Source organism: Rhamphochromis sp. 'chilingali' (genome assembly GCF_963969265.1).
Source record: "Rhamphochromis sp. 'chilingali' genome assembly, chromosome: 6".
NCBI classification, from domain to species: domain Eukaryota; kingdom Metazoa; phylum Chordata; class Actinopteri; order Cichliformes; family Cichlidae; genus Rhamphochromis; species Rhamphochromis sp. 'chilingali'.
The window spans coordinates 21,359,691-21,387,690 of NC_137933.1; the positions used below are offsets into that span (position 1 = coordinate 21,359,691).

Genomic DNA, 28,000 nt, shown 5'->3' on the forward strand with positions numbered 1-28,000 from the left:
GCCTATCATCTGCACACTAACATGATACTGTACATTCATTACCGCTAATTGCACTGGTCTGGAAATTAAATCAGCAGCCCAGCTCAATTAAATGATTGCTGTTATCTTGTGATTCATTTCACAACATTGATTTGTAGTTTTTATTTCTCTCAGAGGTCAAATGCAGCAGATGATTTATGTAAGCACACTGGTTCAAGAGACAGATTTCTGTGCAGCTGCTGTTGCTGTCAGTGCATCTTCTTGACTCAGTGGACGCCTTAACAACCACAAGACTTCCAGTGTTTCAGAGTTGTGTAAGACAGAAAAATTAGGCTGATACTATGTTTGTCCTACGGTACTCAAAGTCAACTATACAAGGCCCACGTAGTTCTCCACTGCACTCCACCTTCGCTATAAGGATGAGAATCACTGGTGAGTTTCTGTGGGCATCTATCTAATGTAGCTTACCAACAAAATCATGGAGGCACTCCCTTGTGGTGCTATTTGGTATTGCAACGGAAACATAAACTTTTATTACAAAGTTGTTTTGTAATTGCCAGCAGTTACTGTAAAATATAAAAAATATTACATTATACATATTTTGTTGACTGGACACAGAATGAGATGTTAGGATGGTTGCCAAGTAGACTACAAAAGTTACTACAAGTATAACAGGCCCTTAATACTTTCTGTTCTCGCCCTTGCAAGCGGCACCACACATCAAAAATAATATCTCATCAATTTTGTCTAAGCAGCATCACCTATTGTTCAGGGAATACTGCTCTGAGTGCTCACACCTTCAGTGTTGGTCATCACTATATCTGTGCATCACCATCAAACCTTCATACCCAAAGTACTTTTTATTTTTTATCAACAAGTTGTGGCAGCTGCACTAGTCTTCATTGTGTACTTTTTCCTGTGGCTGTTGCCCCCATCGGTTCTGCAGGAACTGAAGCCGTGGTACCCACCATACTAAAAACAAATAAATAAATAAATACCATCACATTTTCAGTATATTGTATAGATACAGTATAGTATGTAAAAGTATCTAAAAGTATGGGATTAGGAAGTCTATCTGTCAACTGGGCAAAAAACCCCACCCCAAACCAAACATGTTCACAAGTCACCCAATTCTAACTTATAGTTTGGCACATTTTTTTTAATGCCACTTGGTATTTGAATATTTATAGAATAATATACATCTGCCACTCAAATTTGCCAGATAACTCTTGGATTTGTTGTTCTGTTGATTCCAAATGGATCTGGGAAAAAATATGACTTTTCAAAATGTATCAAACCAGTCTGTCTTACAATTCATTTATAATTAATGAGTTAGTTCCATCATGTATACACTTTCTCATTGCTTCACTGAAAAGCAAACTGAAGTCTTTTCTTTGTCACGGTTCTGGGTCTTTCTGACCCAGCTTTTTGAGTTCTTGTGTTTTTTTTTTTATATTATGGTTTATGTTTTGAGTCCTTTGTTGTACTGTGTTTGTTGTTTCTTTAGGTTTCAGTTATGGTTATCATAGGTTTATTTCTTAGGTTTTGTAATATGGCTTCCCTGTGTTCCATGTTGCGTCTACTATGGCTTTCTGTACCATGTTTCAGGTTCCTATGTTCTGTCTCTCCAGTTGCTGTTAAGTTTACATGTCTAGAGTTCAGTCAGTGTGTTTCCTGTTTTACTTTGAAGGTCCGTGTCTCATGTCAGTGTTTCTAGTTTTGCTTCCCTTGTCTCATCCAGCCTGATTACTCCCAGCTGTGCTCTCCTTCTGTGTCTCATTCCCTCGTTATCCCTCAGTATATTTAAGCCCTGTGTTTCTCTTTGTCAGTGTTGTAGTCTCCCTCATGGCTGTGTTTCCCTGTGTGTCAGTTTATCCATGTCCCAGTTTAGTTTTGTTATATTTTTTGTGCCATTCTGCAATAAAGCAGCTTTTTGAGTTTAATTCCTGCGTGGTGAGTTTTGCGTTTGGGTCCTTCTCCTGCCTGCACACAGCCGAAACATGACATTTTTACTAACTTCAACAATCCTTGGTTGTCTGTTGGATTTAATATATTCCATAGGCCTACAGTATGTTGGTACCACTTGGGTTACTGGATTACTTTTTAATTCCCTCTTAGCATAGATCAATACTGCTGTTAAACCAGCATCAAAAGGAGACACTCTGAGGTTTAACCCCAGTTTAAACACTCTAGTTTTTCTTGTGTTTTTTGTCATCATAGTTATTTTAACAGTCCCAGCTTAAAGCAGTTCACTGACTGCACAACAGATGTTTTCCAAAACTGATGTTGTTGCCGTGGTGGCTGTGAGCATGTTTAGCTGACTTCACGGCGTACAGTTTATTATATGAACTTTAAATGTGTAAACAACGGTTCTGAAAAAGTGTAAATAAAACAATAATGCAATCATGTGTAAATCTCATAAACCTAGATTTTATTCACAATAGAACAGGAAACATCTCATATGTTCGAACTGAGAAATTTTATTATAAGCAACCACACATGTAAAGAAGGCTGTAAAAGCTGAAGGAACATTTTTCAACTAACACTGTTTCCTCTGCACTAAAGAGAAGGAACCATCAGGTTTGGTATCAGCGCTCAGTTTAAAAGCCTGCATCTCTGATGGTAAAGGGGTTCACTGGTGCCTCTGAGATTGGCAGCATGCACATCTGGAAAGCCACCATCAATGCTAAAAGGTATATACAGGCTTTAGAAGACATGGTGCAGTTTAAACATTTGGGTTTCTTTTAGCTTGTGTTTTGAATTAAATATGGGTTGATGAGACTTGTATATTGCTGGTTTCTGTTTTTATTTACATTTTCCTTTCCAGTTCTTGAACTTGGAAATGGAAGAAACCATTAGTATGAAAGAACAGGAATAACCTGGCCAATCAAAGCTTGTGATCTGTGAGAAAATTGCTGTCAAGTTATTTTGGTGTCTCTACTTGCAGTGTTGTTACTTAGGGCATATCAGTAATGTATGAACCTGACAATGATTTACTAAAATAAATGAATAATGCATTTAAGAAATGATTAGGCGGCAACATCATGAAACTGGCAAAAACTCTGCCATGTCCAAAACAAAACAAAAAGACTGAATTGATGTCAAAGATAAATTATTCTCAGTTTAATAGCAGCCATAGGTATAGGGCTGCTGCATATATTTCCCTGAAAGAGATTTATGGAAGCAGAAAGCTCAATTCCAGGAAATAGGGAAAGAGAAACAGAGAGAGGAGCGAAGAGAAAATGGAAAGGGAGGAAGATCTGATAAGTAACTGAGGCATTCCCCTGATGGGAGGGAGATAGCTCTCTACCATCCACTCAGTAAGTGTGGGCTGAAACTCAGATAGCACGCTTAAGCAGGACAAAGTGGAGATGGAGAGCTCCCCCTTCAGCCTATATCCTGCTGGCTCCACTTTACTCTGCTCTTTGTGGATGTCAGCCTCTATGAAAGACCCTCTGCATCTTCCACCTGACACAGTGCCGAGAGGATAACCTGCCACCACGGCGAGTCCAGCGGCGTCATGATGATGCATGATCTCAAAACAGGTCAGACTGTTGCCATTATGTGTATTACATAGCAGTATATAGTGGTAGAGAGATATGTTCTCATAGTGGGAACAGTTTGCTTTTTCCCACTGGAGTTTGTTGTTCCTGAAAAAGTTCTATAAAGATTGTACAAGGAGTTTTCATTGTATTCTCGTAGTGTGATTAATTTCTTACAGAAAAACCAGAGTAGTTAGAAACCTCAAGGTGTTTCTGTTGGTGTGAGAGAGTATTAGGTGCTCCGTCCACAGCGCCTTGCCCTTGGTACCCTTCTGTCTGGACCTAACCCATGTATTGGACAGGGATTAGGCTGAGCGTCTTGTTTTGCTGCAAAATATTGCATAGCGTGCCAGGGCTGAATCCAGTTGTTGCAGCAAAGAGAGACAGAGCATGCTCATAGGAACTGAGTTGCAGTGCTGCTGTTTCTGCACAAATTTCTCAGGGAAGGTTTTTGGTTCTCATGAAAAAAAACCAGGCTGTCATTTGGTGTTCAGAGTTTGGCAACTGTATATCAAACTCATTTCAGTTCATATAAAAAGCTCCATTTGATGGTGTAAGGGTGTTTGCATTTGGGCAAACTAAACCAGTATTTTTACTTACAGCCCCCTTTTTTGTGGCTCAGCTTAAACTGACACAATGAGACATGCCTTCTTGAAGTTCACTGCAAGGAGAAACATCAATCATTCTTTGCTTTATCTGGTAAAACTCTTGACCCGATGGTTTTGAATGCTGAAATATGCAAGCCTTGAACTCCTGTCAGGATAATATATACTGCATAGTTATCAGATGATGCGTCCCTCACTGCTGTATTGCAACATTTGACTTCATAGGAGACAGAAACAACTGCAGGATGACTGAAAACACTGTCATCTTTTTAAAGTTTTGTTTTGCTCTTTGTGTTGACTTACAAAACTCTTTTAAACAAATCGTGCAACTAAATGAAACCTTCGGTGCTTCCCCACTACATAATTTAGATGGCTGTTCGGTAGCTCACGTACAGGACGTTTATTCCCCCGTCCTTTAAAAAAAAAAAGCATCGTCACAAGCTTTCAAGGAAGCTAATTTTCTCCAAACAAATGGGCCCAGTGTGCTGCATTGTTGGTACATTAGCTGGGGATGCTTCAAATTCCATGACAAATAGTTCAGAAGTAATGCGGCTAAAACAAAAGCCTCAAAGAATGCAGATTCCTAATTAACAGGGGAGCCTGGTGCAGTGCTGCTGCCTGTATGTGCCCAGTTCAGCTCAGCAAATTATGAGTGGTCAAATCTCTGCGTGTGCGAATGCATGGGTGTGCAAGTTTTTGTTTATCTATGGATATTTAAATGCTGAATTCAATGCAGGATACACGTGATCGTAAACATGCATTTTATATACCGTTTATACTTGAAGTCATGTTTTTACATCTGCAGAATTGGATTTTTTTTCCTGTGAACTTTGCTGAAATGTCGACTCATAAATCTTTCCAGCCTGCTCTGTTTGTTTCCTCCTCCCTTTGCTGCATGGTGATGCAGTGAAGAACCACTTTCTGTTTCTATCATTCTGCGTCTGTATGGTGCTGAAACTTAGCAGCTTTCCTTCAGAGCATTCACCCCCCTCCCCACCTCCCACTGCACTATAATCATTTATTTACTACTGGCACACTTTAAGTGAACATAGTGTAAACATTTTTTTATCTCAGCAATGTGTTTATCCGTGCCTGTGTGAGTGCTTATGAAAGTGTTTAGCTTCTGCATAGCAGTATTTACCCTGTGAGCGCACAGTATTTTTCAGCTTCAGTGCTGTTAACGATGACAGTGACGATTAAAGGAAACAAAAGAGAGACAGTGAGAGAAGAATTTAATAAATCACTAGTAAAGAGTATCAACTTAAAAGGATTATTTGTTTGTTTAACCCATCATTGCTCCCAGCCTTTTTGTCTTTTGCTTGAATGAAACCATTTCTTTAAGTTGCCAGAGTCGAGACTTCAAACCTGAAATTGCATCTATGATAGCAATATATCAAATGCAATGCAAATTGCTCACCGACATTTTTTTTGTAATATTCCAACATAAAATTGTTAAAAAAAATAAGGAAAAAGTTCAACGGAAAAGAGCGATAATGATAATGAGCAGTGGCAACCTGTCCTGGATAGGCAACAAGTGAGGTACTTTAGATAAATCCAGTGAATGAGTGAAACTAAAAATACCCCAATTATTAGTTTATAAGGATGGGCAATCAGACTTTAAAGCTTGTAAGAATGAAATCATCCATTGAGTAAACCTGCTGGAAACAGGTTTCAGGGCCTGCAGCGTGGCATTATATTTGTTTAGGCTTAGTTTGACACAGTTTGTTGAGTTTGTATTCAAGGAGGATTTGAAAAATATTTTTATTTTGGTGTAAAAAGTGATTATTACCATCATTGTTTAGTCACGTGTAATTATACAACAGACAACAAATAGAAACTTGTCGTGTCATGCTTTTCAGCCCTCTCGTCACCAGTAGCTGCTGTTTGCTATTCTTTCATGTGACAGTAACATGTGTTTATGCTCTAGTTAAAGCAATGAATGGCCCATCTAATTGAAATCAATAAAGCTTGGTGGGCTGGCTTACGGAGAATGCTGAGCCCTACACTCTGTGTAAAGCTATATGAGCCTTGGCTGGCTGCAGGGCTACTGAAGATTCTTTTTTTTGCTGTTGACTGAATCATCACTGTAAGCTTATGAACTTTATGTGATATTTTTACCCTCATCCAACAGACAGCTAGGAGTATAGAAACACAGGTGTGCAGGGAGTTGATCCAGAAGGAATATGATTAATGACTTGATACTCCTTTTCTTATTTCTCTTGGTGTTGTCTCTCCCTCTGTCCTGCAGCCACAACCTGAAGGCTACATCATTTCGGCATCCTGTGACTGGACAGATTTCCCCTGAAAACATAGATTACACACTACAAGACAGGTGAGCTGGCCTACCTTTTTTTAAGTGAATGATGTATATGACGCTCGCTTAAATATATAAGTTAGTTTACGAACCTGAGATGGGAGTCTTTAGTGTTACTCTCCTTGAAACATGCCACAGCAGGGGAGTGCGAGTGTCTATTCTCCACTAACAAGAAGATTAAAATTGGTTGATTTCCAGTTTGTTGTTTATTAGCAACATAACCAGCAGTCCTTGTCAGAACACAAAAGGATGGGCACTGTTGTATTTGAATAAACTGAATGCATTCATCACCATTACCATGGTATTTATAACACCATAATGGAATCTATGGCAATGACACAACACTCACATCTCGCTTTGATCATATTCATATCACGTCAGGAGCCATGAATCTGACTCATCAATCTGTTATGCTAACGCTGGCTGTATTATAACAGCGAGTTATTCCGGCCCACCTGGGCTGTTTCTCTCAATGCCGTTGACACCATAAAAGCAAGCTCCTGACTGTGTGCTCACTGAATTGTTGAGAACTGTTGATTGAAAGGAGGGATTTACTAGGCGGCAACATTACTATATTGTCATGGCACGATAGTCGGATTTATTTCCTTTTATGTCATTGTGTAAATCAAGCAAGGCATTAAAGCTACACAATTCAAGGCAGCAGGTGTCTGGTTGTATTTAAGCTGTCTGGTGTAAGATGATCGTGCATACCAAATATTCCACTATAACAGCACCATGGCGGGGCACAAGCATCTGTTAAAGCAATATAAAACTGATTAAAGTGATTCATATGCATCCTCCACTGTCATTCACTTCTTAAAACTCTCCATCATCCCTTGTTCAGTCCTGCTGAGACACGGATTTGTATACCATCAAAGGGGCTTTAACGCTATGGATGCCTCACTTGCATATTTTCAACAGTAACAAAATGCCACTTCTGATCTCTTTAAGCTCATAAAAGTAAGAATAACACCTGTTTTATGTCTGCTCTACAACAACATTACAAAGATGCCACGCAAGGGAAAACACAAGTTAAGAAAAGTCAGTCATAGCATATACACTAAGTGTACGGTAATTATTTTTATTACTATAAAAGACACTGACACAATTCATACATATGCCAGTCACTGTCTGTGTGAAGTGTTGAACTGAGCTGAGGGAAACATTGCACTCAAAGCAAAATGGATGCAGCACCACAGCTAAAATCAGTAAAAGGTAGAAAATAATAGTAAAGATAGTCTCGTACAAAAGTAATTTCAATTATATTTTACTTGCAAGGAGCCAGACTGTCATTCTACCTGTCATTTTTCAGAGGAATGTTTTTTGTTTTGTTGGTTAGTCACTTAACACTGACCTGTGAATGACTAACTCAAAGGATGAATCAGTGTTATGACAACTTTAAACGGTGTCTTTCTCAGGCTGTTGCACTTTTTTTTCTGTGTGTTTTTTGAATTTATGAAAAATGTCCAACAGTTTGAAGGCATAACGTTGTTTTTTTGCACCAACAAGGTGCTTAAAGATAAATTAGCCAAAAACTTGTCATATTTCTGCACAGTGTGGAGTGTGTCCTTACAAAAATCTGAGAAAACTGGACGAATAGAGGACAGAAGAAAAAGTGACAGCCCTACAAAACTATCTACAGCAGATGGGCAGTTCCCGAAGCCATTAGAAGTCCTTAAGGAACAGAACAAAAAAACTGAGCAAAGATCAGATATATATGGCTCTTCCGCTGATCCATCTACTGTTCACTGAAGCACCATCGGTAATGGTCTCAGTGGAAGGGTAGCTGTCAAGAAGCCATTCTTAAGGAAGGGAAATAGGGAGAAAAGGCTGATGTATGCCAAATTACACAAGAACTGTTCTGAAAATCAGTAGCAACAGGTCTGATGAAAAGATGACTCCACCAGTCCTTCAAATCGTTATCAGTATGTATGGATGAGGTCTGAAAAGAGGCATGAGCGGAGGCTCTGTCATAGTTTGGGGTTGCATTTGGTGTTGGGAATTATCAGATTTTGACTCAACATGCAGTGCTGTCTGGAAAGCATCTGATTGGCAAAAGATTTGTTTCTCAGCATGACAATGATTTTAAACACACTGCCGGTGTGTATGCAGATAGGCAAACACACAATGGAACACTATCAGTCACAGACTGGCCTCCCCAGAGTGTGGACCTTAACGTTATTGAAGAAGTGTGGATCATGTTGAATGAGGCACTCAACATCCAAAGAAGAGCAAAGTTTGCCTGAGCCAGTTTAGGCAGTGTACCAAATATTTACTTTCAAGTTTCCTTAGAATTATACAGACTCTGTCTTTTATACTATGTTTCCAAATAGGCAACATATGAGCAGTGCATCAATTTAGAAGTAATAAAAGACTGCAAGATGATACAATTTAATATTTTAGTGAAACATCATTGGACACTTCATATCTGGTAAAAGCTGCATGTCTTAGACTTTATAACAGTGTGCAACACAAGCCGCCTGTAAACTCATCCACTTGTAAAACAGGAGTGAGTGCTCTTTCAGGCCTTTTCTGCTTTTCCTCTGGATCTACTTCTACCACATGCTTTTTTATCCTTGGTCGTTGCTTGCTGATAGCTAAATTTTATTTCTCCATTTCACAGCATGCTTAAATGTTGTTGCTGGTTTTTTTTGTTCATTAGTATGTTGACATTAGGGGTTCATTCTGCTTGTAATAATACTTTAATAGGAAGTGGGTTTCTTCCATTAATAATTGACTCACTTATTCCCTGGAGATATTGAGGACAGGCAGATCAGGAAAAGGAGCTTCATGAAGCCCGGTTCCACAGAAAGGTTGATCAGACTCTGCTTTACTGGCCTGAAGTGTCAGAGTTTGTCTAGATTATTCTACCAGGATCGAGTCATTGAGTCGCATGTACACTCACTGTCTAAAAAGATTAAAAAAAAACATCTAGTCTACCTCCATTTCCATCATAGCAGAAGAAGCAGGAAGACATTCCTACTTCGACACCACACTATGTGAAATATTGCTCCTCTCATCCACATGCCACTACAAATCTCCTGGGGAACTGCTCCAATGACAGTGGTGGTAAACAGTATGAAAACTTCACATAAAACAGCAGAGTCCCCTTGATAAGACAGAAACATCCTGTAAAACTGCTGGCAGCAGTCCAAGCTTGGAGTGAACTACTGTAAGTTGTGCTCCAGTTTGACTTTCCTTTCCCCCCCCCCCCCCCCCGCTTGTTCTACCTGTATGTTTTCTTGCTTTAGTCTCTGACAGATGCCTCAGTCTTACCTACTTTTCTCTAGATTGTGTGTATTGCGGCACACAAAGGGAAAATCAGCACAAGGATCTGCTCATAACCTATTTATTGAACAATGCAGGGGGAGTTAGGACATTGTCAGGTCACATTAGTTCCTGTTGGTAAATTAGGTTCGACTAAGCACAAACTACTAGGTTACATATATAGCACAGAGGTCACCTGACTACTCATTAGTTATTCCTTCAAGGACCTGACTGATATACCAACCAGTACCAATGTTTGGTCACATAGAAATCTGATATTCGAATATATCAGCCAATATTTATTTTCTTTTAGTGGACACGAATGTTTTTTTATGACTTGTTTGGCATCATACAGATGTCACAGAGAGGAAGAGTCCTAAATTAAGTGTTTAAAGCAATCAAAAACATTTGGATCATCAGGAATGCTTGAACACACACTGACCTCATTATCTGAAGCGAAAACAGGTAGGTCACCTTTAAACATGTCACTCTCACCATCAGTAAATTTGTACATTATTGTACTTTATTGAGCCCCGTGGGGAAATGCCCATTGAAGTTGAGATGCAGTACTTTTTGGCCAAAAATGATTGAAGTTTATTTTTTCTTTACTGGTTATTACAGTGTCCATAACCATAATGCCATCACATTGTTCTGTACTTCAGGTTAAAATGCTTCTCACATTAACTGAGTTCTCTGTTAAGAAGATCTGATGCAAGTCTTGGAAAAGCTATGATGTAACATCATGTAAGGAAATGTATCATTGCATTGCTGTTGGTGGCTCTAAGCGAACTAATGTTGAGGCTGCCGAATGTAATCTTTATTGTTTTACATCTCAGAAGCATCTCAATTCTGTTCTTTTTATTATCTTTGAGGTGCGTTGCATACAGTATACAAAAATGTCAGAAGCTTCACACAAATGGCTGTAGATGCCATGTCGTTGGGCCCTATTTGTAATCTGTACTTTGACGTGATTTCTCTCCTCGGTTGTTTGCAATCAGTCAAAACTAATTAGACCGCAGTAGGTACGAGAGGAAACATTGTTGTTTCCTGGATGGAGAATATGGTAATGACACAGCAGGGAAGAGCTTGGGGCACTTGGGGTATGAAAGATGATCTTCTGTTTAAAAATCATTACAATAATTCAGAATGAGACTTTGGGAAATTTGTGCCAACAGTAAGTTATTCACTTGGCTCCTGGAGTTTTTAATGAATAAAAGAATTCTGCTTTAAAAATGTTAGTCTTTCTGTCCTAACATAGATATGCACACACACACACACACACACACACACACACACACACACACACACACACACACACACACACACACACACACACACACACACACAAATCAGCCCCCTATGAATAAGCTTTAACCTGTTTTCTGTCATGCCTTTAACTCTGTGATACAAGATTTTCTTCTTTATTTTCTTGATAATTTGCTGTTGGACTCAAATATTTGGTATTGTTGTTCAGCAACAGACACTTGTACTTGCACACTATGGTTGGCCGCAGTCCAAAATACGCTGTTTAAAGTGTCTGAATAGCTTAAAGTGTGGTGCAAGCTATTTGTTATTTGACACCAGCTTGTCTCTGGCATGTGTGACTGTGTTAGTTCTTCACGTTCCCTTTCAATATGATGATGTCATGTGTGAGGTGGGAAGTAGATTCCTTGTAAGCTGTGCGTATGTGCCATTGTTATGATTTTGTCTTTTTAGTTTGTTTTGGCTTTTGTGTGTGTGTGTGTGTGTGTGTGTGTGTGTGTGTGTGTGTGTGTGTGTGTGTGTGTGTGTGCGTGCGCGTGTGTGTGTGTGTGTGTGCGTGCGCGCGTGTGTGCCACGAGGTGACTGCCAGGCCAAGTGTTACATGAGTTTTTCCTCACTGTTAACACATCCAGTGGAAAACCATTGGCTCTGACTGGTCTCACGTTGGTGTCAGGAAATAGTCATATCCTTTATATGTGAAAGCTCAGCAAAGGACTGCGCTCTGTTTTATTGCATGTTTGGAGCTTGTCAGAGGAGTTGAGAAGGAACAACACTGCCAGTGCTTTTCATCCTTTTTTGCATTCTGTTTTTCTTCCACGCTGTCGTCTCAAATGTAGGATAGAATCCCGTATGTCCAAGTCAGCGGCCAATCAGAGATCAGCCAACATGGTCACAGAGTCCTCCAAGGCTGTGACCTCAGCAGCAGTCGATGCTTCCTCAGGGTCAAAGGTGAGTCTCAGTGGTTCTCTGAGAAGCAAAGGCTTTAGATATACTGTAGAGCATGAACCAGTTAATGTATTACTGATCGAGATAACCTTTTGTTTTGAGTTTTAGTAAATTATGATGTTACAAATTTTAATACATTTGTTCAATTTGTCATAATATCAGGAGGTAGAACAGGTTGGCGGTTTAATGCCTTGCTCCTCCAGTCTGCATACCAAGTGTGAATGTCAGACTGAAAGTACTTAGATATAGTAAAAAGTGTATATGAATGGATGAATAAAACACAATGGATAACACGCTTTGAGTGCTAAAGCGCTATATAAGAACCAGTCCATTTTCTGTTATAGTCCAGAGATCAATTATCACATTGATTATGTGAGCCACAATTAACAGTCCAAATTTAACAAGTGTAACAAAATTTTATTTCCCCAGTTAACAAATGAGTCGACTACTATTAAGTTACAGTCAGAGAAGCTATATGTATTTAAGTTGAATAGTGCACCTCATTCATTTTGTTATTTTTTTGTTACCATGTATGTTTTTTATTTGGTGTCTTAAAAAGAAAATGATCACAAATCCTGATTTTTGTCTTTTTAAGCAACTCGTCAGCCAAACAGCCTCACATATTTACTGTATAAATGTACCTGAGAGACTGACTGACTTTGTCTAAAAATAAACTCTATTATAAGTGAACACGTGCGTCCACAGGAGTATACTTTTGGTATTTCCCTTTCTCGTTAAGGATGTTTAAAAAAGGAGCTTCCAGGAAAGAAGGCCATTTTATTATTTTAAAGGAAAAATGATTTTTCCTTTCTAAGTAACAAAATGATGCATTTGTTTTCTCTGTACTGTGTAGGCTAGCATCACGCAAAATGACTTTATATATGTTAATTTAAAATTGCCTCATGTTTTATTTTTATTTTGTTACTGATTATGTTTTTCTGTGGCTCCTGCAGGGCTCCAGAGGTACGGGGAAAGTACACAATTTTGGCAAAAGGGATCATGCTATTAAAAGAAACCTCAATATCCCAGTGGTGGTGAGAGGCTGGCTCTATAAACAGGTGAGGATATTCAGAGTGAGTCCGACAGGCAGATGTGTTATACAGGAGCACGTGTTAAAGACTGAGAAAATGTTTAAATGTGTCACGCAGTGAAATATCAGCCACAGGATTACCATCCTTCACTGTGTAAGAGGTGTAACTGTGCAGTATGGAAGCGATCTTTCTCTGTCCCTTAGCAGAACTTAAAAGCTCATATTGACCTTACAAAACCTTTAAATCTCACAATCCTTGGAAGTATAAAACTACAGTGCTGAATTAAATGTAGCAGCTGCAGCTTTCTGCCAAAGTAATCCTAATTAAAAAGCAGGTTATTCCCAAACTGCACTTTTTAATTAAAATATATTCCTGCAGGAGGATTTCTAAATATTGTTTGTATTGCGTTTCCCCCGATCCATTTCTAGGACAGCTCTGGAATGCGACTATGGAAACGGAAGTGGTTTGTTTTGTCCGACTACTGCTTGTTTTACTACAAAGGTAAGCGTACGAACAGTGCACTTGGTGAAGGGTTAACATGCAAACCTTTAGCGATCTCCTCTGCTGCCATTTTTGATTAATGACAGCCTGTAATTAGATATATGACATGCTTTTTCCACCAGCTTTTGCATCCTTATTACCTTGAGATCTCTTCTTGCGTTGCCATAGCATGTACCTTCTCTCCTTTATTAATAATACTGAATAATAGATAAGCCACATGCCCCATCATACCACATGCAGCCACATGCCCTTGCAGCATCTTGAGTCCTGCATGAGTTATGCCTCGCTAATTTTCCTGCTATTCATAAATCTGCAGTCATTTGTAAACATCGTAAAAGATATTGGCAGAATTAGATGTTGTTCTGAATGCAAGTAACAATGTTGTGTGTGTGTGTGTGTTCTGATTTCACAGACAGCCGAGAGGAAACAGTACTTGGCAGCATCCCTCTGCCCAGTTATGTCATTTCGCCAGTTGAGCCTGAGGACCACATAAACCGCAAATATGCTTTCAAGGTAACACTGAAGTGGCACTGAGTCAGATCTTTAAAAGAAGTTTTCATGTCTATGTGCGGATTTCAAAACTTCATCTGAGATTATTTATTGCTGCGCTGTTATTTGTTAACAATCCTTCCCCTCACTCTGCTCACTGCAACACAGAAAGGCTGTTTGTGTGCTGCCTGGTGCCCAGATCTCATTTTCATATCTCATTTTCATATATCCATATGTTTATTGTTATTTATCGAGTTATTGTTTTGATTAGGTATGACACTTCTATACTTCAGTATCTACCAAAATGTGTCTTTACAACAGAGCATCAAAAATAGTCAGATCATACAACTGTGGAAAGAAGTTTAAATACACTCATCATGAGCATGAATGCTGTGTTATTTTTTGTTCTTTTTTATCGAATTGGCACAGGGTCAGAGGTATACATACAGGATCAAAGACACTGTTAAAAAAATTTAAGGGAACACATCTCAATGGGAAAAAAGTACTGCTGAATATCTATACTGATATGGACTGGCTAATGCATTAGGAATGAAAACATGGCATATCATTTGATGGAAATAAAAATGATCAACCTACAGAGGGCTGAATTTAAAGGCACCCAGAAAATGATGTGGCAGCTATACCATTTTGTCAGAATTCCATTGCAGCACCTAAAAATGGTGCTCAGTAGTTTGTATGAGTGTCTATATGCATGCCTGACAATGTTGGAGCATGCTCCTAGTAAGACATGGATGGTGTCCTGGGGGATCTCCTCCCAGATATGGACCGGGGCATCACTGAGCTCATGACAGTCTGAGCTCATCCTGATTGCAGTCAGGGTGCCGTTGCCTAACCTGTAGAGGTCTGTGTGTCCTTCCATGGATCCACCACTAAACCGGATAATTCTCATTGTCACTGTCTCACTGTTAACCTTCTACTGCACCTATTGTTCATTTCATTAACATCAAAGTAGCTGAAATTGATTAACAAACTCCTCTGCTACTTAACAAACCAGATCAATAGCCCACAAGTGTAATTGACTTGATGCTATACTTTGATTAAAAAGTGTTCCTTTATTTTTTTTTTGAGCAGTGTATATAGATGAACTCACTTAAATCTTTGTAAAGTTGTACTGAAGACTCTCCAGTATCTTCGGCGTTGACAAGGCCAACTTCTTGTTAGTGATCATGATTGAATACAACAGGTAGTTTCTCTTTGCAGGCATACAAGGATTTTTTACACCAATCATTGAATTAACCAATACTCAGAGCAATAGGAAAGTCCAAGGAACCCATTGAAGAGCTAAGAAGGAGAATTAGAGTAGATTTACACAAATTGAGAAGGCCTCTTGGAGCGATTTCTAAACAACTGTAGATTTAAAGATTATCAGTTCAAACAACTGTATTAGGAATCATTCAGATTTGTCAGCACTTTGCCAAATTGTGGAAGAAGACCCAAAGTGTCTAACCCTAAGATGAGAGGAAATTGGTTAAAATGTTCAGGAACAACCGAGGAACCACCAAGGCTCCAGTCTGCTATGAACTGGAAGATGCTGGAGCACCAGTGTCCACAGCAAGGGAAGTTTTACTGGGAGGGGTTGTGACCAAGCAAGAAGCCCCTGCTCCAAAACTGACAGCTGCAAACTCAATTGAAATTTGAAGATGTCTTTCTTCAGTCTTCTGGAGAAACGTGTTATGGTCAGACGAGACAAAGGTGGATTTATCTGGCCACAATGACGTTAGTATGTTTAGAGTTAATGGCGATGCTTTCAAATGTAAGAATACTGTACCATCTGTCGAGCATGGTGGTACCATCATGCTCTGTGGATGTTTTCCTGACAGTGGTACTCGCACATTGTACAAAGTGGATGAAATAATGATGAAGATGGAGTACCAAATTCTTCAACTTCACCTCAAATTCACAACTACTGTATACGATTCAAACGTGGTCAAATCTGTGTGTTCCAACAGGACAGTGATGCCAAACACACATCAAAACTGGTTTGGGGATGGATAAAGCAGGCTAATATTAAGCTTGAATGATGACCTTTCCAAGAGCCTCAATCCTATTTCTGGACTATGCTTAAAGGCCAAGTCTGTGCCAGGAAACCAATTAATTTAAGTGAACTCTACCAATTCTGCCAACAAGAGTGATCAAATATCCAGCCAGAATTATGCCAGAAGCTTGGTGATGGCCAAGACGTCTTATTGAGGTCCAACTTGCCAAGGGACATTTAACCAAACAGAGGGGGTATATGGATGTCTGTGCTTCTGTATGTATACTTTGATTCTGTGGATTGGAGAAAATCCAAAATACACTCAAACCTGTGCACCCAATTTCTGTTTTTTTTAAGTCATTAAATATGTATGCTGTACAATCTCTCCACCCTGGAAAAAGAACAGTTCAAAGACATCTTTAAAATTCCCCATGATATTCATGACCACAGCTGTAACTTCATTTATTAGTTGCTGAGTTGATATGAGACAGTTCTCAAAGTTCACCCATAAAAATCTATTTAAAGATTACCAAAGGTATGGATTTCATAGAGCTGCCATTGGCTGTTCCGATTTGTAAGATCAGGAGGTCATCAGAGGCGGGTGTCTGGTTATGACTAAGAAATAAATCAACAGCTTTCCATGGAACAGTTAGTACTGATCAAGCCCAACAAAAGAGACATCCAGAACACAACTGTCTCCTATTGTGCCCCACAGCAATAACATTTTTTTTTACCATTTAAAACCGTGGAAGAGATTTAGCATGCAAGTGATTAGAATAGTGAGAAATGTCTAAAGAACACAGGAGCAGCAGTTTACCAGCAGCTAAACTTAACTGAACTTAAACTTTTTATTTATGGTATCTTTTGCAACTTCATTGTATTACATGAAGAACTAATATAGTCTCAAGAGTGGAGAAAGTTTCACTGGAACTAAACAACAGCTCCACTCTTGATTATTATGTATGTTCAGGTTTTTGCAAAACAAGTATTTTGCATGCACCTGAGGTGGTCTTAACTCAGCTTTTTTTTATATAATTCTATAACTCGTTCTTTCTCAAGTTGTGCAGAGTGTGATGGAATTTTTGACCTCCTGGTTTCTGACCTTTTCTAGAACAAACTCAATAGCGGGGATTAGAGCGAACCGCTACAGTACAACTGTCCATGTATCAAGTACAGCAGAACTATTTCTTATCAGATTTTATCCACTATTATAAACTGAGAAGAAAAATATGTTTAGGTGTATTCAGTATTCAAAACAGTGTGTGAAGCATAAGAAAATGTTTCTGTCACCAAAATCTGAATGGTAATATAGCTAAAACTGGTGTTAATTGTATCACTTTTACTTTAATATATGTGCATGACGTTTTTCTTACATGCAACAAATATTTTGGGGTTTTTTTTCTTTTGTTTTCTTTCGTTTTTGCAAATTTTGAAAAAAAGAAGGACACAAGAAATTATGTTTCTTGTGTGTTAACATCATCTAGGTCCTCTTTGTGGAAGCACAGAGAGTCCCTCAAAGAATAATAGTGCCTGAATGTTGATGCAGCACAGCAGCATCTGGGTATTCTGTTATAATCCTTTCAGCTCTTTTGGGCTTTTTTTTCTTAGATTATCTGATTGTGAGAGCATGCCAGTGTGAATTACAATGTCTGTGCTCATGTGATATGTATGTACTGTGTTTTAAAGTTCATACAACGGGCACTGAAATTTGTATGGTAATTGCTGCTTAGAATATTAATAATGCATTCAGCATATTCGCTGTTGGGCGGGAGTGTATGTACAGTTAGGAGAAATGAGCGTTGGCTTTGCATTAATACCTTGTATTTAAGGGATCCCCCATCCCCCCACCCTTAGCTCTCCCTGTGCCATCATGCATTAAAGAGCAGGAGATTTCATTATGTGTATCTGAGGTGCTTTGGAAATTTTCAGTTACTGCTAAGCAAGCATGAAAACAGCTGAGTTGTTGTTGGTGTCCAGGAATGATATGTCTCTCTCTTAGATCTACTGACATGTAGAGTTAATTCTAGATTAATCTTTTACCTGGGTTAAAAATGATTTGAAGATGAGGCGAATAAAGTGTTCAAATTCTACTGAAAATCAGCTAAATGAGCGGTTGGATTTATAAAACTTAAGATGTTGTGTAAGGACTTTGGTGCTGTAATGCTTTGTGCTTTGATTCCACAGTCGTGTGTCAAAGCACTTACGATGCTCCCATTATTACTCATTCTTGCTTTTGTGATGACGAGGGACTCCAGCTGGAGCCATTTCTGTTCTCTCTGTTTGAATCAGCACTGATCAGCTGTGACTTTCTGTTATTTTCTGTTCTCCTGTTTTTGCTCACCTCACTGTGTTTCTCTCATTCCCTGTTGGTCAATTGCCTTCCATTGTGACCCGGTGTGTTTGCGTGGGCGGAGTGAGTACTGTTCTCTGTGGGCGGCCGTCCTGAATCACACAGGCTTCCTGTGTTACATGAATAGGTATTTGATTTCACTATAGCCTCACCAGTAGCGCACCATCTTCACCTCCATTTGTTTGCGTCTAGCTGCTGAATGCACATTTCTAAATGTGCATTTAAGCCTCATCATGGAAACGAATGACAAATCATTTATGGACAATGCCAGAGCAATCATTGCTAGATTAGACAAATCTTTTGAGTGGGAAACATTAATCGAGTGCTTTTCTTTTACATGCACCACATTTAAAACATCTATTACAGTATAAGCATTCTTCCTGGACATGAATGTTAGATATTTAGCGCAGAACTGATAACTCTTTAAAACTTAATCCACCAGTAGCACAAGAGTCAGCACTTTACCCTCAGATGTTTGTTTATAATCCAAGTTAAACTCCCATATATTTAGCAGGTTCACCAATTACTAACTTTATAAATGAGATCAATTGGCAAATGTTGATGCTCATTTTACCATTTCATCACTTTGAAAATGTAACGTAAATGCTCTGAGGCTCTGATATTTGTCTTGTCAGGCTGCTTATTACTCATCACATTTCCATCATCGCAGGAGAGGGAGAATGGCGAGGTGTCAGCCATTTTTCTTTGCATTTCATGGAATGTATGTCGTCATTAGCAGTTTGCCATCTCCTGTACGTGTGTTTATTTTTTAATACAAGCTATGAAATTAACCCAACACAATTCTCTCCCTCTTTTTGGAAGCAGGTCTTGTTGAGTTTGCTTTGCCGTGTTTGGCCTCTAACATGTTGAGTTTTTAGTAGATTATTGAGTGATAATCATTATAATTATTAATGAATAATAATCATTTTAAATTATGAGTGCTACATAGTAAAGATCTTTCTGAACAGATCAATGAAAATAGAGACTTCTCTTATTAATAAAGTCAGCCTGAACTCAATAAACTACTTTTTTTTATTACAGGTGGCCTTCTGCTTTTCTGTTAATATGATGAATAAGGATATGTATAATTGCATTAAGTTTTTATATTTATTTTGTTTCTCATTATCAAGTGTGTTGTATTGGACTCGTTGAAGGTCATGCTCTTACAGTTCATGTGAAATAGCCAATAAATTCCTCAAAAACATTCATTCTGGAAACCTCTATAGAGTAAGAGTAAATATAGTTTTAATTTCTGTTGAGTAATTGAAGATTTAACATTTCACTTACCTCTTACTATAATATATTGTAAAAGGTAAGGAAAAGTATGTAAACAGTAGTAGGTAAAAAACACCTGTGAAACTACAAACAGCTGCTCACCCCTTGAGTGGTTTTTTATATGCGGTTATGTGTGTGCTTGTGTCTAAAGGAGTCCGTAATTCTGTTCTCTTTGTTCCTGTTTGGTTGTTCGCTGCAGCTGGTATATAATTTGTGTATTTCTAGAAGAATTTCTCTTAAAGACAGGAAGGTGTAACCTTTATGTTTTGCTTTTTGTGTTGCCAGAAACAACAGCAACATATTTTCTGCTGCAGCACTTTTTTTCCCTTCCATTCTTTTTCTGTATATTGTTGCTGTAAACTTCAGTGAGTTGGCAGCGATCATTGAACAATAAAGCACTTATCGGCCTGTCTGGCAGCTTTTTCCTGCCTTTAGTAAGACGCTCTCACGTCTATTCCCCATCTCTCTCTCTCTTTGATAGGCGAGCCATACTGGAATGCGCTCCTACATTTACAATAAGAACTCTGTGATTGGCTCACAGGCAGAACACTGCGGGATGCGGACATATTTCTTCAGTGCGGACACACAGGAGGACATGAATGGCTGGATCCGGGCCATGAACCAGGCTGCGCTGATGCAGCAGAGTCACATGATAAAGAGGTTGGTCTCACTCTACTGGGTTCAGTTGGTTGGGGTTCTAGTGCAAGTTTGCACAGAAGAACTGGATATCTATTGAGATTAGATTAAAAAAGGGACCCTGGATGTCCCGATCAAAAACAACTAGAACCTTTGCTAGTGCATCATGCTTTAAGGACTCAACAGCACTGTTATACTGCAGTCCTGAAGGTCAGATTCTTTAGTATCTATATGATTCACTAATAAAATTATGTTTTCCGTAATGGGCTGCATTGTAACTTCAGTATTCTGCAGCTGTGAGTCCAGCTGTGTCTGCAAAGTAGACTTTCTCAAATATTTAATGGAGGGCAGAAATGCTCTAAAATATATAGCCAGATACTCGCTGTATACAGAGTTATCTTACATTAGCAGGCTGTACTGCATAGCTTAAATGATCTGTGCAATGTTGCCATCTAGAGACCAATGTACATCACTACCTAATTTTTTAATAATATTTTGGAAAGTGCTCAAAATCCCATTGTTGTGTTCTTTGAAATGAAATACAAGTTATGTGAAATACCCATTAGACATTAGTGTCCATCAACTGTATGAAGTTTGTGAAACTGTAAATAACACACCAAGAAAATCCAATGTTCGGGAATAAGGATACATGTTTTAAAGTATGGAGCATTAGGTTGCAATGCATTAAAAAGGTGGTGCTCTAAACTAAAGTATTTGATGAAGATAAAGTGAGTGATATTACTCCGGTGCTCTGGGGTTTCCATTTTAGCTCCTTTGAAAATGTGCAGTTGGATATTTAATGAATAGCTCCCCGTGCTCTGGATTTGTGTCTCTGCAAATGGATTTGGAAATTACCTTTAGGACCACTTAAGGTTGATTAGAGTTCCCATTGTGTTCTCTAGCCACTGATTAATACTGTGTAATCTCATAACCCTGTAACAGTAATGTCAGGTATAATTTACCTTACATAATATACTTGATAAAACATATTATTTTCCATCAGAATATTTTGAAGTACAACATTACATGGAAAACTGAAGTACCCTTCTTTTATTTCTCCCGATGTGTATCATTAAAAAAGTGTCATGAGGGGACCTTAAACAGCCTCTAAAATTAGTGAAAACTTCCTAAAGAAAAAAAAGGGACTGGGAACTTCTCCGGTCTACTCATTCCTTCGACACAGAGTCTTTTCCAGTAAAGGCATAATCTCCCTGCATCACTGACAACTCGGGGGATATGAATAAAAATGGCATTTTTGACAGGGTAAAAATGACCAGCTGGCTATAATTTTTTTTAACCATATGAATTCTCTTGGAAATTACCACTAAGTGATATTAATTCATCGTGTGGGTGAAAATCATCTGACGTCAGTGAAACTCTTTACATTTTTACTGGCAGGTTTGACATTGGTTTAAATATCATATCAATCCTATGTCATGTCTTCACAGAGAGGTGGAGAAGCCAGAGAAAGCTGCACAACAGGCAGTCCCACAGACCAACCATGTCCACACTAACCAGAGCTCATCTCAGCCAGAAAGTGCTCACAGGACAGACAGAGGGGAAGCTCAGAGCAATGGTATCAGACTGGCTCACGGAGACGAGGTGAGGTATGGATTAGAGATCCAGGGGAAACCCAGTCAGACAGCCCCACAGGAGAGAGTAGAGAGACTGTCTCCAGACGCTGTTAATGATGCTGCCCATAAGAATGGACAAAAGACTGTAATCCAAGTGGCTCTGCCACCAGAACAAAATGGAAATCTTGTCTATCAGAGGGGTTTCGTTACACGGGCAGACACTGAGAAGCATGTTCAGAGGAAGAACACGTTGGCTCAGGTGGAGCACTGGGTCAAAGTTCAAAAAGGAGACCCCCCGAAGAGGTCAGTCTGACTTCACACAATCAGTTTGACTCAACTAACATTTCTCTATAACAGCAGCATGACTAATGACAAAGAAACTTTGAGTCTATGCCTCCCTCTAGTGGCTTTTATGAGGATTCACTTATTAGATTGCTTTAATCTTTCTATTGAATTTCATTTTATCTTATTTAAAGCATTATGGCTCTATAATAGATTAAAAAAACACAGATAAAAGATTTCCTTGTTCTTCTTTCTTTCATAGTGCTCCCTCTGCTGAGTTCAACCTCCCTCGATGGACTCCTCCCTTAAAGCCCAAATCAAGTGCAGCAGATGTCACCTATCAGTCATTGCCAAAGTCTCCCCGTCTACCCTGTGGCAGCAGCTCTCCTCCAGCAACATGCAATCTGCCCAGTGACTACAAGTACGCCCATGACCGGCTCAGCCACTTCCGTATGTCCACTGACGAGCGAATGGCCACCAAGGAGGGAATGGTGTGGCAGCTGTATGAGTGGCAGCAACGGCAGCAGTTTCGTCACGGCAGCCCCACCGCTCCTATTTACACCGGCCCCAACTTCACAGACTCCTCATCTTTCAGAGTGACTGTAGAAATGCCACGCTCCATCTCTGTTCCTCCATCACCATGTGAAGTCCCACCATCATCCTTCAAGCCCCTGTCTCCACGCAGACCACACACTCCTTCAGACAGACGCACAGTAAGGCCCTTGGATGAATTGGCACCAGGGGACAGCACAAGATCAAGCTCACCCGGGCATTTTTGTGCCCATCTTTCTCAGGTAGCACACCTAGTTAAGGAGGCGCTTAGTTTGCCTTTCTTTCAGTTAGATTTGTACATTTAGAGTATTAATTGCAGTTCTTAATACTCTAGTTCTAAAATACTCAATGGGATAAAACAGAGAACTGTGCACAGAGAAATGTTGCATTCAGTGAACAGTAATAATTTAATATCCATTTTATTAAATAAACCTGCAAATACCTGTTTTTACTTTGATTTACATGATGATAAACTGTAGTTAAGATATAATAGGTAAGAATAGTGCACGTGTCATTCCATATTTTTAATTAGCCTCCCATAGATTAAAACCAGCAAAGAACTGATTCCTCTGTGTAAGAGGACCTTTGTTAATTGGATATTAAATATTACTGGTTACATTTTCTTTTGCTTTCATCTAAAAACAAAAAGTCTTTTGACTGATTGGTTATCTAAATAATTAATTGACTAACGAATAAAATAAATGGCAGAGTAACTGAAAATAATACTTGTGTTCCCAGCTAGTTCAATTAATCTCTTCAGTGTATCTTGAATGATGGGAACAGTGGAGTTTTTGTGGATGGTGTGAAAGTAGCCGGTGTGTTGACAGTGTTGTTTCTCTCCCATAGTAAGCTTGGATGGAGACCTGCACATAGTGTTGGATGGAAAGATGAAAGTCCCACCCTTTATGAATTTATGTGCTGATACTCAGTAATTGGGCCTTAAACACTGGTGATACTGTGAGACAGTAAACAGCAGTGGCCTGTCATTGACATGGGACTGAAGTAAAACTCAGTGTTTCACATGTTCTGAGCCAAATGACAAAGGTCTCATTCTCATGGTAGCTTGTGGATATGAGGTGTCACAACTTGGAGAATGTTGTGAGCTCACAAGGACACCATGGGAAGATCGCGCGAGGAGCATGAGAAGGCTCCGACTTTACAGCGCGCACACTTTGATGCTCATGTGAATCGTTTGCAGATTCACACAGTCCACACCCAGGCCTACTCCACAGGTGGTGTGAGCGCATGCGAGTAAAAGCTCGCTACTCTGCCGTCCCCCCAAAACGTCGTAGCGCTCAGACAGCACTGCCACCGCCACAGGAGACGGAGCCCAGGAGCACGTCCTGTAATCCACACCCTGCTCTCTCTCCCCACCACACCCTCCACATGTGAAAAAAATCTCCCTCCAAACCATCACCACATTTGCCAACACACACAACCCTCATAACCAACCCGTTGGCCTTACACAAGTAAACAAAGTGTTGCAGATGCTCTGTTTCCCCTATGATTCAACCAAGTGTCAAGACTCTAATTACAACCATAAAATATAGTGACGCGCAATTATGGAAAACCCTCTAGAGGATACATTTTTAACAAAGGTAGCCACAGTGACTATGCTAGGGAGCGATGTTTATGGGAACTAAATTTAGTTGGCACTGAACTTAGTTTTGGTGCACCCAGCATCTCTGAGGCTGATGGTGCTCTCTGGCTGGAGTGCACTTAAGTAATAGCGATCTGTGTGCCTCTGCGGAATATCATTAAGAAGTATGTTTTATTAGCAGCTAATCCAATTTGCCCTGGGCTTCTCAGCACCCTATAAACATCTCTACTGTATCTCAAACATCAGCAGCGGTCTCTTTCTTCTGATCTCGCATTTAAATAAAAAACCTATTATACAGCAAAAAAATTGTGGCATGGGAATCTCAAAGGGAATGGCTTACAGTGCTTCTCTTGCTGGTAGCAAACAAATGTTATTTTAAGAAAGCAGGTTTAGTATAATTTATGTGTAGTTAATTAAATCTCTTGTTGTTTGTGTCCTTTTAAGCTTCTGTGGTGGGCCTGGTTTTCGCTAATTCTGTGTGTTAAGCAAAAACGTCAAATTTTTCCGAGCCCTGTAGCATCTGAAAACTCAGGGCACACCTTGTTTCGTATAAGAGTAGGAGTGATGAAAGCGAGAAAAGGATAGATGGAAAAAATAAATCTGCTGTGTAGTCAAATTTGTTTGCAGACTTGGAGGCAATGGTTTAACTTTGACTTAGTGTGATGAAGTGATCCATATATCACTTTCAACACACTATTGAAGATTATTTAGTAAATCAGATATTCTGTTTGATTTCATTCTATATGATCTGCGTTAACAAGTGAACGAATTGCATTTCTCCACAGAATTCCCAAATAGAGAGGAGGTCCGTGCCAGCCATGGGCTACATCACACACACAGTCAGTGCTCCCAGCTTGCATGGCAAAACGGTATGAGCTTCTATTACATTAATATTACTTACTTGGATCAATATGAAAAATGGACTTTTTGTAATATTAACAAAGCGTTATAATAGTCTAGGAAAATGAATCCAGGTAAGAACTGGAAACGTAATTAATGGGGGCCGTCTGTGACATTATCACATGTAGAATTTGTTCCAGTGTTTTTGTTCCTGATAGCATTTCTGTTCAGACAGCACAGCAGGCCGTCCTCACATGACAGTCTTTGTTGTGTAGCTCTAGGTTTTACATTTTCAGGTATTATTAGGACACATTGTGTTAAAGGTACATGAATTATCACGAATTCATTCATGACTTCATGCATGAAAAACAATGAATTCATTAATTAAAGTAAAACCGTGTAAAAATATAACTGTATAAAGAAACTATAGGGGGAAAAGTTACTTATATCCAGAACATAAACATACACAGTTTGCTGTTATGTGTAGAGACAACACTGACTTTGGTCCCTTTTATGCTCAGATGATTCAGATGTTGTTGTTATGTGGTTCAACAAACAACAACAATAAAAACATTCCTCTAAAAATGGTCAAGGATTGGACTTAAACTGAGTGAAAAAAGCAAATGTCCACAGAAGCTTTGGAAGAGCTATTGTTCAATACTACTGAAAAAGTCTGGCTTCTTGGAAATAAAATATAAAGAAATGAGGTGTGACTCAAGACTTCTGCACAATACTGAAAATTACAAAAATGAATGTATAAAATATCTGAAATATTTGGGGGCAGGGCCAGTGTTAGATAAGAGTGAGGATGAGGTACTGGTGTTTAACATGTGTTTTTCATAAATGAATTAATGCTATTAATGTGTCCCGTTTTCTATGAATAGGTGACAATTCATGTACCTTTCACATAAAGTGTTACATTATTGGAGGCAGCAGTATACTGGTGTCTCTGCCACACTCCACAGTTACTGCAGCTCAGCCACTTTACTGCCCAGATGATTATGAAATATTTCCTCTCATCCCTCTGTGCTTTCACTGGCCCCTAAACCCGGGCTACGCTACAGCCAGAGGAGCTGACTCTGCTCCTCATTCAGCTTCGGAGGCACCAGGCCAAGATGGCTGGTGCACATAGTCCCAGCAATGCATTTGCTCACCTGCAGCACCACCAGCACAACGGCCTATTAGGCCCCAGCATGCAGGTCAGGGACCCTCATATTTCCCTAATGCAGCCCAGTGCATCCTTTGCCAGTGCATTGTGGTCCCCTGCTCCCCAGCCATTCCCATACATTACTACCCTATCATCGTTACAGACTGTGCAGTTTTCTGATTCTGCTTGGATGTCTTGTTCATTTAACCACTTTGACATGACTTGTATTGTATTAACGGTTATATATTATGGATACTCGGAGCCTTGTGTGACTGTTTGTAAACAGGAATATGCCATGTTTGGAGCATGTTGCTTGTGGCCCATGCCTGTATTTTACACTTTGCGTTGTCTCATAGATGTATAACCTTGCACAACCACAATAATGTCTGATTATCAGAACATTTCTGTGTAGTTGGGAAGCAAACACAATGCTGTAAGAGCAGCAGCGACAACTCCACCCAGTTTTTAGCAACCGACCATTCTCTGGCCATCCTCCACGCTTATGGAGAAATATAAACTCTCTGTCTGACCACATGTCATGCACATGTCTGTGTTCCTCAGTTGTGCATAAGGTCATACATGAGACATTAAACCAGATCAAAACAATTACTTGATTACTTAATTAGAGCTTGACTGTAGATAAAAATACAGAGGTAGAAGTGCACTGTAATTGAGACCAAGTTAATTAAAGTTCTGCTAGAAAATCCCAAATAAAGGCCCTAAGTGTCATCTGATCACGCATTATCCTTTGCAGCTTCATTTCAAATGATTTATCTCTCCATTGCTCATTTAAAGGCTGATGATACTTACATACAACTGAAGAAGGACCTGGAGTATCTAGATCTGAAGGTGGGCCCCAACAAAGTAAATGGCACTTTGTCTTTTCCATCTTCTTCTCCACCTCCCCTCTCTGGACTACAATCTTGTTCTCCTGTCGCTGCCTCCAACATCTGCCTCCCTGTTTCCCTCTTTTCCTTTCTGTCCTCTGTTCTATTTCTGTCCTTTACAATGGAATTAACATTTCTCGAAACTGTCTTCTTATTGCACAAATGATCAATTTAAGGATAAAGAAAAAGATACTTTTCAGTTTTGCTTTGATAAATCCTGAAAATTGTCCAGTGAAACTGGTATAAAGTAATAATGATGCTGAAGTGTTGAAGTGTTTTATTGATGCAGCTCTGCATCAGTAAAAAAAAAAAAAAAGAAAGGAAAAAAGCAAAGTGAGTTGAGGGAAGTCATCTTGTGATACGCAGTACAGCAAATAACTTTTCGCTTTCTGGGTTCAAAAGAGATCAAAAAGAGATCAGTGTGTTTGAAATGCCCACGTCATGTTTTGCTCGAATGTGAGGATGATGTGCATACAAGTGAAATAGACCATTGTACTGCTTTTTAAATGGAATGTGACGCATCCCAGTAAATTATGCAGGATCTTTACACATGAATCCCTTCATCCGATCATCCATCGTGTGATACTCACCACTGAGATTTTGAATTGCATGCTAATAAGCACCACTAACAGTACTGAATGTCTGTTTGACTTTTTGCTTTTGTTTTATTTGTTAGAGCATAACAGATGGCCTAATTAGGCTCTTTAGGAAATTTTATGTATTTTTTATGTATTAGCAAAGTAAATACGATTTTATATTATAGGCTGAGTCATAGTTTTATTGTGGTAACTGGTGGAAATGGATGAAAATGTGCAGCGGTGTAAGTTTGCTATGGTCTTCAAAAACTCCTACAGATACTTGGTAATGCACTTAATTAGAGCTGGCAAAGGGACAGACTGCAAAAAACATAGTCAAAACTTGTTTA

The 28,000-nt window shown here is 39.3% G+C and overlaps 1 protein-coding gene across 11 annotated transcripts in view; it reads left to right on the plus strand.

Moving 5' to 3' along the window:
- The window catches only part of plekha7b (pleckstrin homology domain containing, family A member 7b), a 74,702-nt gene that overhangs the window by 30,370 nt on the left and 16,332 nt on the right, over positions 1-28,000 (plus strand). For 4 of the 11 annotated variants that reach the window (XR_013971952.1, XM_080885027.1, XM_080885033.1 and 1 more), the window contains exons 4-14: positions 6,375-6,458; positions 11,807-11,918; positions 12,869-12,973; positions 13,375-13,447; positions 13,860-13,960; positions 20,039-20,217; positions 21,642-22,070; positions 22,312-22,843; positions 24,987-25,070; positions 26,106-26,240; positions 26,984-27,052. Coding sequence is in view for 10 of the 11 variants with exons in the window: in XM_080885027.1 (XP_080741153.1) it covers positions 6,375-6,458; positions 11,807-11,918; positions 12,869-12,973; positions 13,375-13,447; positions 13,860-13,960; positions 20,039-20,217; positions 21,642-22,070; positions 22,312-22,843; positions 24,987-25,070; positions 26,106-26,240; positions 26,984-27,052 (1,903 nt within the window). In the remaining variant the exon portion in view is untranslated. Of the gene's footprint in view, positions 1-6,374; positions 6,459-11,806; positions 11,919-12,868; positions 12,974-13,374; positions 13,448-13,859; positions 13,961-17,592; positions 18,410-20,038; positions 20,218-21,641; positions 22,071-22,311; positions 22,844-24,986; positions 25,071-26,105; positions 26,241-26,983; positions 27,053-28,000 lie in introns of those variants that run through there. The other 7 variants (XM_080885030.1, XM_080885034.1, XM_080885031.1 and 4 more) reach the window with 6 other exon arrangements.